At 35.2% G+C, this 13,035-nt stretch overlaps 1 protein-coding gene across 1 annotated transcript in view; it reads left to right on the top strand.

Annotated features, from left to right (window-relative positions):
• Nucleotides 1–13,035, top strand: part of LOC132559085 (DENN domain-containing protein 5B-like) — a 50,822-nt gene that overhangs the window by 5,216 nt on the left and 32,571 nt on the right. Inside the window, exons 3-7 of the mRNA XM_060223695.1 lie at nucleotides 125–659; nucleotides 8,074–8,199; nucleotides 8,478–8,662; nucleotides 8,883–9,648; nucleotides 12,057–12,207. Coding sequence (XP_060079678.1) covers nucleotides 125–659; nucleotides 8,074–8,199; nucleotides 8,478–8,662; nucleotides 8,883–9,648; nucleotides 12,057–12,207 — 1,763 coding nt within the window. The remainder of the gene's footprint in view (nucleotides 1–124; nucleotides 660–8,073; nucleotides 8,200–8,477; nucleotides 8,663–8,882; nucleotides 9,649–12,056; nucleotides 12,208–13,035) is intronic.

The following is a 13,035-nucleotide window of genomic DNA, read 5'->3' as shown; positions in this document are numbered from 1 at the left end:
TGGTAAATTATTATAGCAGGACTGAAGGGCCAGGTAAACTATCAATTGATACAAAGAATTAATGCAAAACTGTTTTCAATGTCCTTAAGTTCTTAATTTTTTATTTCTTAATCTTATTTGACAGCTTTCTTTGCCAAAGGGACTTGCATTTCGAACACAAAGAGATTCACATCGCCCTAAGTTTCATTCTTTTATCATCACAAAAGAAGATGGCAGCCGTAACTTTGGGTCAGCCTTTACCTACTATGAGGAAGTCAATGACAAGAAAATTAGTGCTGCCATGGAGACACTTCAGCACATGTACCAAGCTGAAGTGGCCAGCTGTTCTATGGACAGTGGACGGTCCTCGCGCGACGCTAGTCCCAGACCTGGTCGTGACCGACAACAGACGAGTCCTAGAGACAGTGCACGCGTCTATGACCCAGAAAAAGACAAACTTTTTGTAACAAAAACAATATGCCTCATCATGCAGATGCCTTTTGTGAGAGCATCAAGACAGTTTCTTAAACAGTTGTATGAGGCTGTGTCAAAGCCATCAGACACTCACCTGCCTTTGGAGAGCTATATCTATAACATACTGTATGAGGTCCCACTGCCTCCTCCAGGTCGCAGTCTAAAATTCTATGGTGTTGAGATGCCCATCTTCTGTCAAAGACCAAGTGAGTTTCTGTATTACATATATGGCTGTGAAAACCACAATGATTTGATAAAATAAGATTTTTTTTTCATTCTTTGAATACAAAATACCATCACAAGAGTAAGACATCCTGATAAGTCATACTTACTGAGTTCTGTAGGTAAATTAAAATTGTTCATTTGTTCAATTGGCCATTGATAAATAACAGATAAGTTTGGTTTTGATATGTAAACGGTAACATAATTTTACTGCATGGGACTGTATACTGTATGCTGCATGCTAACTAACATTTGTCAATTAGAGCCAACAGTAGGTAAGTTTAGATTACTTGAAAAATAATACAGGCACTGTATTTTGTTTGAAACTATTAAAGTCATGGTTATATTTTTGATACTGAAATTTCCTGTATAATGTGTGTATTGGTATTTATCACATTAAAATGGAAAAAAATGAAAATATTAGTTTAATTTTGATTCAATGCTATTGATTACATTACTTAAATTATAAAGTCTTCATTGTCTGTATCAGTCGGGGAGTGATATTTTATTTTCTTTGGACAGGGAGACCTAATTAATTTCCTGCCATCTGAAAATGATAGGTGAAGACCATACAATATGTATTCATTATAGATCTCTTTGATTCACAATGATCACATATTTAGAAAACAACTTGCTTTAAAATCTTATTTTCTAGCTTGTTATCTCATATGGCCCCGATTTATATACATAAATATGAATTATCATGGATGTAATTAAACTGCATGTTGGTCGGAAAACATGAACATAACAAATGGATGATACTATATGCTGTATACATGCATGTTGGTTTACAAATTATGAAAATCACTCTAACTGCATCATGAAAATATAAAATTTATATCCTTGAATGTTTATGATAACATGAAATACCTTGTACATGGTAACAAATGTTGGTCAAGTTGTGCAAACACATGCTTTATTGAAACAAGAATGACAAATTTATAAGACCAATGCAGTGCTTATGATGTTAATTGAAAGCAGATTCTCCTGAACAAAAAATTAAAGTTTGGAATTAATGTTGTGAAGTTTGATTCGATACATTTGGGTGTAATTTATTGTAAGGCATTGTTCAGCTTGACCATAAGATGTGTATTGTTTACGACTATATTTTGATTTGCAGTGGATTGGCGAGAGGTGAAAGGTTTGTGTTGCCCTGAGCTTGTTGGACCTCTCTAGATGTCTGTTTATGTGTGGTGGCATACCTTTAACAAGTCACTCTCATCGATGTATTTCATTTTCCTTTATATCTATTACTGTATCAATAATTTGAAGAAAAGAGGAGACATTGGTAACTAAGATAAATCAAAATATTAAATTTAATGCAAGTATTTCCTGCAGTCCATTTGGTAATATGTAATTAAAAAAATGTAAGGAGAATATACAATGACCGGAGAGAATCTTTGTTAAAGGTTTTATTTGTTGTTAACTGCATCACCTGATACATCACAAAGCTCTACTGTAAACCTCGCTTACTTTTGTGTATAACAAACCTATGTTTGCTTGCTTATGGATTTTCTCCTCAGTATCAAACTTTGTACTAAGTTCATAGCAATATTTCACTATGTTTTGTTTAACTTTACTGTAGCAATATTTCATGGTGAATGACATCTTGATTTAGTATTACTACATACAGCTTGTATATTTGGTGATACCACATATCCTGTAGATATTTATGTGTGCCTACCTCATAAGCTGAAATTGATTTCACTCTTGAAACAAAATACAGCAAATGTCTCCCTATGTTGTCACTGTTCCCTTTCTCAATGTTGTCCCTGTTCGGATTCTCAATGTTGTCCCTGTTTCCATTCTCAATGTTGTCCCTGTTCCCATTCCCAATGTTGTCCCTGTTCCCATTCTCAATGTTGTCCCTGTTCACATTCTCAATGTTGTCCCTGTTTCCATTCCCAATGTTGGCCCTGTTCCCATTCCCAATGTTGTTCCTGTTCCCATTCCCAATGTTGTCCCTGTTCCCATTCTCAATGTTGTCCCTGTTCCCATTCTCAATGCTGTTCCTGTTTCCATTCTCAATGTTGTCACTGTTCCCATTCTCAATGCTGTCCCTGTTGTGTTTCCCAATGTTGTCCCTGTCCCCATTCCCAATGTTGTTCCTGTTCCCATTCCCAATGTTGTCCCTGTTTCCATTCTCAATGTTGTCCCTGTTCCCATTCTCAATGTTGTCCCTGTTCCCATTCTCAATGTTGTCCCTGTTCCCATTCTCAATGCTGTTCCTGTTCCCATTCTCAATGTTATCCCTGTTCCCATTCTCAATGTTGTCCGTGTTCCCATTGTCCCTGTTCCCATTCTCAATGTTGTCCCTGTTTCCATTCTCAATATTGTCCCTGTTCATTCTCAATGTTGTCCCTGTTCCCATTCCCAATGTTGTCCCTGTTCCCATTCTCAATGTTGTCCCTGTTCCCATTCTCAATGTTGTCCCTGTTCCCATTCTCAATTTTGTCCCTGTTTCCATTCTCAATGCTGTTCCTGTTCCCATTCCCAATGTTGTCCCTGTTTCCATTCTCAATGTTGTCCCTGTTCCCATTCTCAGTGTTGTTCCTGTTCCCATTCTCAATGTTGTCCCTGTTCCCATTCTCAATACTGTCCCTGTTCCCATTCTCAATGTTGTTCCTGTTCCCATTCTCAATGTTGTCCCTGTTCCCATTCTCAATGTTGTCCCTGTTCCCATTTTCTAATAATGCTCCAGGTCTGTCTCCCTATTAGTGTCCATGCTCCCTTTCACGATATTGCCCCATTTATTTTCATTGTTGTCCATGTCTCCTTGTCAGCATTACACCAGTTTTCCAATGCTGTCTGTGTTCACTTTCCAAATATTCTGCTTCTTAAAATATTGCCTTTAATATTTCAATCCTGATTTCCATTTTCATCCTTAACTTCTTTTTCCAATCATTGTCCGTCTGGCCTGTTTCTTTTCCTTAAGCTGTCTCTAGATCTGTTCCCTTTCGTATGCTGTCTCTAGATCTGTTCCCTTTCGTATGTTGTCTCTAGATCTGTTCCCTTTCGTATGCTGTCTCTAGATCTGTTCCCTTTCGTATGCTGTCTCTAGATCTGTTCCCTTTCCTTATGATGTCTCTAGATCTGTTCCCTTTCCTTATTCTGTCCTTATTCTGTCTGTGGATCTGTTCCCTTTCCTTATGCTGTCTCTAGATCTGTTCCCTTTCCTTATAATGTCTCTAGATCTGTTCCCTTTCCTTATTCTGTCTCTAGATCTGTTCCCTTTCCTTATTCTGTCTCTAGATCTGTTCCCTTTCCTTATTCTGTCTCTAGATCTGTTCCCTTTCCTTATTCTGTCTCTAGATCTGTTCCCTTTCCTTATGATGTCTCTAGATCTGTTCCCTTTCCTTATGATGTCTCTAGATCTGTTCCCTTTCCTTATGATGTCTCTAGATCTGTTCCCTTTCCTTATGATGTCTCTAGATCTGTTCCCTTTCCTTATTCTGTCTCTAGATCTGTTCCCTTTCCTTATTCTGTCTCTAGATCTGTTCCCTTTCCTTATTCTGTCTCTAGATCTGTTCCCTTTCCTTATTCTGTCTCTAGATCTGTTCCCTTTCCTTATTCTGTCTCTAGATCTGTTCCCTTTCCTTATTCTGTCTCTAGATCTGTTCCCTTTCCTTATGCTGTCTCTAGATCTGTTCCCTTTCCTTATAATGTCTCTAGATCTGTTCCCTTTCCTTATTCTGTCTCTAGATCTGTTCCCTTTCCTTATGCTGTCTCTAGATCTGTTCCCTTTCCTTATTCTGTCTCTAGATCTGTTCCCTTTCCTTATGCTGTCTCTAGATCTGTTCCCTTTCCTTATGCTGTCTCTAGATCTGTTCCCTTTCCTTATGCTGTCTCTAGATCTGTTCCCTTTCCTTATGATGTCTCTAGATCTGTTCCCTTTCCTTATTCTGTCTCTAGATCTGTTCCCTTTCCTTATTCTGTCTCTAGATCTGTTCCCTTTCCTTATGCTGTCTCTAGATCTGTTCCCTTTCCTTATTCTGTCTCTAGATCTGTTCCCTTTCCTTATTCTGTCTCTAGATCTGTTCCCTTTCCTTATGCTGTCTCTAGATATATTCCCTTTTTCTGACTAGTTAGCAGTCATTGATTATATACCTGAGGTTAACACAGGTGCCTATGCCTTTATAGATTATTATTTGCTTCATTTCTCTGAGATAACAGTTATCATGTTTTATATTGTTTTATCACTCTGGGTCACTTATATTTCTGTTACAGTTCTGGCTTTTATGTATGTCTAGTTAGTATCGATTCTATTTGTTTGCCTGAAGTAACATTAAAATTTTATGGATCTATATTAAACTTACTGATACAATTTTATTTCAAGGTGTTGATAACACTGAAAGTAATTAAATATTTGTCTTATTGATTAATATTTGAAAAATGTCTGAACTTGTTGAATTCTATAATCACATCAACATTCATAATACCAACATCAATCTAAATAGCACTTTCTAGCTGTCGATGTCTATTTGTAATACATGTAAGTTAACATTCTGGCTACCATATCAATTCCTTAGGTAAGGTAATGCTAACATCATACCTGCTGACTTTTAGAACAGTTGATTGGTTGAATTAATTGATTTGGTTGATTGAGGAACATCTTGTTGTATTTTGACTAATTTCTCTCAGTGATACAGAAATTAAAGCCCAATTTCTCTTTAATTCTTCATTTATAGAATCAGTAAGTTTGAAGTGGTAATTATCTGAAACATTTATAGAATCAGTAAGTTTGAAGTGGTAATTATCTGAAACATTTATGGAATCAGTAAGTTTGAAGTGGTAATTATCTGAAACATTTATAGAATCAGTAAGTTTGAAGTGGTAATTATGTGAAACATTTATAGAATCAGTAAGTTTGAAGTGGTAATTATCTGAAACATTTATGGAATCAGTAAGTTTGAAGTGGTAATTATCTGAAACATTTATGGAATCAGTAAGTTTGAAGTGGTAATTATCTGAAACATTTATAGAATCAGTAAGTTTGAAGTGGTATACCTGAGGTTAACACAGGTAATTATCTGAAACATTTATAGAATCAGTAAGTTTGAAGTGGTAATTATCTGAAACATTTATAGAATCAGTAAGTTTGAAGTGGTAATTATGTGAAACATTTATAGAATCAGTAAGTTTGAAGTGGTAATTATCTGAAACATTTATAGAATCAGTAAGTTTGAAGTGGTAATTATGTGAAACATTTATAGAATCAGTAAGTTTGAAGTGGTAATTATCTGAAACATTTATAGAATTATTAAGTTTGAAGTGGTAATTATCTGAAACATTTATAGAATCAGTAAGTTTGAAGTGGTAATCATCTGAAACATTTATAGAATCCGAAAGTTTGAAGTGGTAATTATCTGAAACATTTATAGGATCAGTAAGTTTGAAGTGGTAATTATCTGAAACATTTATAGAATCCGAAAGTTTGAAGTGGTAATTATCAGAAACATTTATAGGATCAGTAAGTTTGAAGTGGTAATTATCTGAAACATTTATAGAATCAGTAAGTTTGAAGTGGTAATTATCTGAAACATCTATAGAATCCGAAAGTTTGAAGTGGTAATTATCTGAAACATTTATAGAATCAGTAAGTTTGAAGTGGTAATCATCTGAAACATTTATGGAATCAGTAAGTTTGAAGTGGTAATTATCTGAAACATTTATAGAATCAGTAAGTTTGAAGTGGTAATTATGTGAAACATTTATAGAATCAGTAAGTTTGAAGTGGTAATTATGTGAAACATTTATAGAATCAGTAAGTTTGAAGTGGTAATTATCTGAAACATTTATAGAATCAGTAAGTTTGAAGTGGTAATTATCTGAAACAAACATTTATAGAATCCAAAAGTTTGAAGTGGTAATTATCTGAAACATTTATGGAATCAGTAAGTTTGAAGTGGTAATTATCTGAAACATTTATAGAATCCAAAAGTTTGAAGTGGTAATTATCTGAAACATTTATAGAATCAGTAAGTTTGAAGTGGTAATTATCTGAAACATTTATAGAATCCAAAAGTTTGAAGTGGTAATTAACTGAAACATTTATAGAATCAGTAAGTTTGAAGTGGTAATTATCTGAAACATTTATAGAATCAGTAAGTTTGAAGTGGTAATTATCTGAAACATTTATAGAATCAGTAAGTTTGAAGTGGTAATTATGTGAAACATTTATGGAATCAGTAAGTTTGAAGTGGTAATTATCTGAAACATTTATAGAATCCAAAAGTTTGAAGTGGTAATTATCTGAAACATTTATAGAATCAGTAAGTTTGAAGTGGTAATTATCTGAAACATTTATAGAATCCAAAAGTTTGAAGTGGTAATTATCTGAAACATTTATAGAATCCAAAAGTTTGAAGTGGTAATTATCTGAAACATTTATAGAATCCAAAAGTTTGAAGTGGTAATTATCTGAAACATTTATAGAATCCAAAAGTTTGAAGTGGTAATTATCTGAAACATTTATAGAATCCAAAAGTTTGAAGTGGTAATTATCTGAAACATTTATAGAATCAGTAAGTTTGAAGTGGTAATTATCTGAAACATTTATAGAATCCAAAAGTTTGAAGTGGTAATTATCTGAAACATTTATAGAATCCAAAAGTTTGAAGTGGTAATTATCTGAAACATTTATAGGATCAGTAAGTTTGAAGTGGTAATTATCTGAAACATTTATAGAATCCAAAAGTTTGAAGTGGTAATTATCTGAAACATTTATAGAATCAGTAAGTTTGAAGTGGTAATTATCTGAAACATTTATAGAATCCAAAAGTTTGAAGTGGTAATTATCTGAAACATTTATAGAATCCAAAAGTTTGAAGTGGTAATTATCTGAAACATTTATAGAATCCAAAAGTTTGAAGTGGTAATTATCTGAAACATTTATAGAATCAGTAAGTTTGAAGTGGTAATTATCTGAAACATTTATAGAATCCAAAAGTTTGAAGTGGTAATTATCTGAAACATTTATAGAATCCAAAAGTTTGAAGTGGTAATTATTTGTGACATTTGTTCAGTGTTAAATGATTTCTGATTATATAAAAATATACTGCCATTTGATGATGAAAGTTATCATGTAGAAGTTATAAAATTGATAGGAAGACACATAGATAGATATATCCCTTAATTAATAGGTAGGGCATTATACTTAGTATTATTTTCATTATTACTGAGACTTATTTTAGCGTAACATGAGACATAGGATTGTAGTAAGATGTGTATTTGTGATACAATTGTCTGTAATACAGTGATATATAATATACTTTATCTTTACTAGGTGTGAGTGAGCCGTCACTTTACATAAGATATAGGATTGTAGTAAGATGTGTATTTGTGATACAATTGTCTGTAATACAGTGATATATGATATATATTCCATTCGTTTACTAGGTGTGAGTGAACTGCCCTTGTTTGACTTCTCCCTCTGGGACTTGTTCCGATCTCTGGATGTGAGGGACATCATTCAACTTTTCACCAGTGTCTTACTTGAACACCAGATCTTAATCTATTCGTCTGGTAAGTAAGAGAACCTACTGTATTGTTCTCTACCATTCTTCTGTTCAGATCTGAAGTTTTTTCAAACTTCCCATTTTTTTAAATGCAGATCAACACAATAACAAGATGATATAGATCATATTGTAATAGCAAAATAGATATCATGATGGTGATATTTAAAGGGAAATGTTTGTTTGTTTTACTTGCATGTAAACTTAAAAAAGAAAAATATGCAATGCAGTTAATCTCTACAATAGGAAAGATGTTTTATCATCCTGTTTAAATAATATCTTTATCAGATTACCAGAGACTGATGTTGGTAGCGGAGTGTATGAACGCTCTGATTTTTCCGTTCGCATGGCAGCATGTTTATGTACCAATCCTGCCGGCATCTCTCACTCATTTTCTGGATGCTCCTGTTCCATTTGTTATGGGGCTTCATCATGGACGGGAGAATCGTTCTGAACTAGAACTTCCTAGTGAGGTAGATCAAGCTTTCATTCTCTCTTACATCATTTTCTGTACAAATGAGATATGCATTATATATACTTATCTAACTAAGCTAAAACTTTATGCCAGTGAACAGTTAAACAACTTTTACTTGTCTGTTTTATTGATGATGGATGAAACAGGTGATATTACAGAGTCATCTCATATTTAATATGCAGAAATAGTTAAGAATGTTTCTTGTCTTGTCTGTGCAGGCTAACATGTGTTTTGTGGACCTGGATGAGAAAACTGTTGAGGTGCCAGAAGAATTGCCAAGATTCCCACACCTCCAGGAGCTGACAGAGGAACTAGTCAAGGTGTGCGGTATACATCGTACTCGACTCTACCGCGAGAAGGTGGAAACAGCTAAGACTGATCCAGCTCCAAACCCGAAACCAGCCAGTCCTCGCCGTAGTCTAAATAAAGAGGACACCTTAAAGACTAACAAAATGGAGATTCTACAGCAGAGTGAAGCTTTTGCTAAGATATCTGCACTGGCTAAGAAAACAGGTGTGTGGTCTTCTATAGAGGAGTTCTCAGACATGCCGAGCAAGGACAGTAAGGAGATGGGGTCGCGGGATCCATCGTCAATGAGTGTAAAAGAAATAGAGGATCTAAAGTTCAATAACACTGTGCGTGAAATTTTCCTCAATCATTTCCTTCATCTGTTTAGTTCCTACGACACATTTGTGATACAACCCAACCAGGATATGGATGCCTGGTTAAATAACAGAGAGACAATGCAGAACTTTGACAAGGCAGCATTCCTGAGTGATCAGCCAGAGGGTTATCTCCCCTTTTTGTCATCATTTACAGAGACACAAATGTTTACAACGATGATAGACAATAAAATTTTGAGTCAATGGGAGGAGCAGGAACCTCAACTACGTGTGTTTGACTCCAGGCTTAAGATGTTAAAGGAAGCTTTGGGAGAGAATATCACACATACATACTCACAATGTACAACTCTAGTGGATACAGGTAGGTCACACATACAATGTACAACTACAGTGGATACAGGTAGGTCACACATACAATGTACAACTACAGTGGATACAGGTAGGTCACACATACAATGTACAACTACAGTGGATACAGGTAGGTCACACATACAATGTACAACTACAGTGGATACAGGTAGGTCACACATACAATGTACAACTACAGTGGATACAGGTAGGTCACACATACAATGTACAACTACAGTGGATACAGGTAGGTCACACATACAATGTACAACTACAGTGGATACAGGTAGGTCACACATACAATGTACAACTACAGTGGATACAGGTAGGTCACACATACAATGTACAACTACAGTGGATACAGGTAGGTCACACATACAATGTACAACTACAGTGGATACAGGTAGGTCACACATACAATGTACAACTCTGGAGTGGACACATACAGGTAGGTCACACATACAATGTACAACTACAGTGGATACAGGTAGGTCACACATACAATGTACAACTACAGTGGATACAGGTAGGTCACACATACAATGTACAACTACAGTGGATACAGGTAGGTCACACATACAATGTACAACTACAGTGGATACAGGTAGGTCACACATACAATGTACAACTACAGTGGATACAGGTAGGTCACACATACAATGTACAACTACAGTGGATACAGGTAGGTCACACATACAATGTACAACTACAGTGGATACAGGTAGGTCACACATACAATGTACAACTACAGTGGATACAGGTAGGTCACACATACAATGTACAACTCTAGTGGATACAGGTAGGTCACACATACAATGTACAACTACAGTGTGGATACAGGTAGGTCACACATACAATGTACAACTACAGTGGAGTGGACACATACAGGTAGGTCACACATACAATGTACAACTACAGTGGATACAGGTAGGTCACACATACAACTACAGTGGATACAGGTAGGTCACACATACAATGTACAACTACAGTGGATACAGGTAGGTCACACATACAATGTACAACTACAGTGGATACAGGTAGGTCACACATACAATGTACAACTCTAGTGGATACAGGTAGGTCACACATACAACGTACAACTACAGTACAACTACAGTGGATACAGGTAGGTCACACATACAATGTACAACTACAGTGGATACAGGTAGGTCACACATACAATGTACAACTACAGTGGATACAGGTAGGTCACACATACAATGTACAACTACAGTGGATACAGGTAGGTCACACATACAATGTACAACTCTAGTGGATACAGGTAGGTCACACATACAATGTACAACTACAGTGGATACAGGTAGGTCACACATACAATGTACAACTCTAGTGGATACAGGTAGGTCACACATACAATGTACAACTACAGTGGATACAGGAAGGTCACACATACAATGTACAACTCTAGTGGATACAGGTAGGTCACACATACAATGTACAACTACAGTGGATACAGGTAGGTCACACATACAATGTACAACTCTAGTGGATACAGGTAGGTCACACATACAATGTACAACTACTTTGGATACAGGTAGGTCACACATACAATATATAACTACAGTGGATACAGGTAGGTCACACATACAATGTACAACTCTAGTGGATACAGGTAGGTCACACATACAATGTACAACTACAGTGGATACAGGTAGGTCACACATACAATGTACAACTCTAGTGGATACAGGTAGGTCACACATACAATGTACAACTACTTTGGATACAGGTAGGTCACACATACAATGTACAACTAGTGGATACAGGTAGGTCACACATACAATGTATAACTAGTGGATACAGGTAGGTCACACATACAATGTACAACTACTTTGGATACAGGTAGGTCACACATACAATGTACAACTAGTGGATACAGGTAGGTCACACATACAATGTATAACTAGTGGATACAGGTAGGTCACACATACAATGTACAACTAGTGGATACAGGTAGACAATGTACAACTAGTGGATACAGGTAGGTCACACATACAATGTATAACTAGTGGATACAGGTAGGTCACACATACAATGTACAACTAGTGGATACAGGTAGGTCACACATACAATGTACAACTAGTGGATACAGGTAGGTCACATATACAATGTACAAGTAGTGGATACAGGTAGGTCAGATCAATATTCAACTTTATTCATTGAATTAATTTGATTTCCCACTAGTTATGTTATGTACTGTGTTAAGAAGAATATGTTAAACGTTTACTGGCCTACCTGATTTTTTAATTGAACTATAATGTATTTTTTTGTTATATGTAATGCACTAGACGAGGTATATATATATTGTTTATTTTTTATATCTGTTTATGTGACAGAATGGTACTACTATTCTGAAAGTATATGACTTCTGTGTACATTTAGATATTTGTTTGTGAACAGAGACGATGCTCCAGAAGCGTGTGATCTATATTGACCATGTGTCACCCAAGCCCCACAGCCTAGAGGATCAGGAGAAACCTACACCCTTAGAGCCAGGAATCTTCCCCAAGCTTGATGTTGAGATTCTCAACAAAGAACCTGCCACAGTCAAGTAAGTTACCAACCTGGATTAAAATTGTCTGCTTTATCATTTCATATAAACTCAAGAACACGCTCTTCTGTAATTTCTTTATTTCTTCATATTAATCTATGAACATATTGTTAGTCAATCATTTAGTTCTGATATCATACAATATGGTAATGTAGATATTTGTGAATTATTTCATTATTCCAAGTCAGGTTTGTGTTGTGGATTAAATGGTAAATAAAATCGTGAAAATGCTTTACACCATTGAAAGTAATATTGTATCTCATTAAAAGTGATACTTTATTCTATTAATTATAAATGGAAATATTTTGGCCTAGTAACAGTGTTATCATTAAAAGTGATACTATGTACCATTAACAGTGATACTATGTACCATTAAAAGTGATATTATGTACCATTAACAGTGATACTATGTACCATTAAAAGTGATACTATGTACCATTAAAAGTACTATGTACCATTAAAAGTGATACTATGTACCATTAACAGTGATACTATGTACCATTAAAAGTGATACTATGTACCATTAAAAGTGATACTATGTACCATTAAAAGTGATACTATGTACCATTAACAGTGATACTATGTACCATTAAAAGTGATACTATGTACCATTAAAAGTGATACTATGTACCATTAAAAGTGATACTATGTACCATTAACAGTGATACTATGTACCATTAACAGTGATACTATGTACCATTAACAGTGATACTATGTACTATTAACAGTGATACTATGTACCATTAACAGTGATACTATGTACCATTGAAAGTGACCCAATTAATAGTAACCCTATATCATACTTTATAACAAGGCTCTGAGTTTATA

Source organism: Ylistrum balloti, unplaced genomic scaffold, assembly GCF_031769215.1.
Source record: "Ylistrum balloti isolate Yb309-2 unplaced genomic scaffold, AGI_CSIRO_Ybal_v1 Utg370852, whole genome shotgun sequence".
Taxonomy (NCBI): domain Eukaryota; kingdom Metazoa; phylum Mollusca; class Bivalvia; order Pectinida; family Pectinidae; genus Ylistrum; species Ylistrum balloti.
The sequence above is the reverse complement of the archived record's forward strand: the minus strand, read 5'-3'. Positions and strand labels throughout refer to the sequence as shown.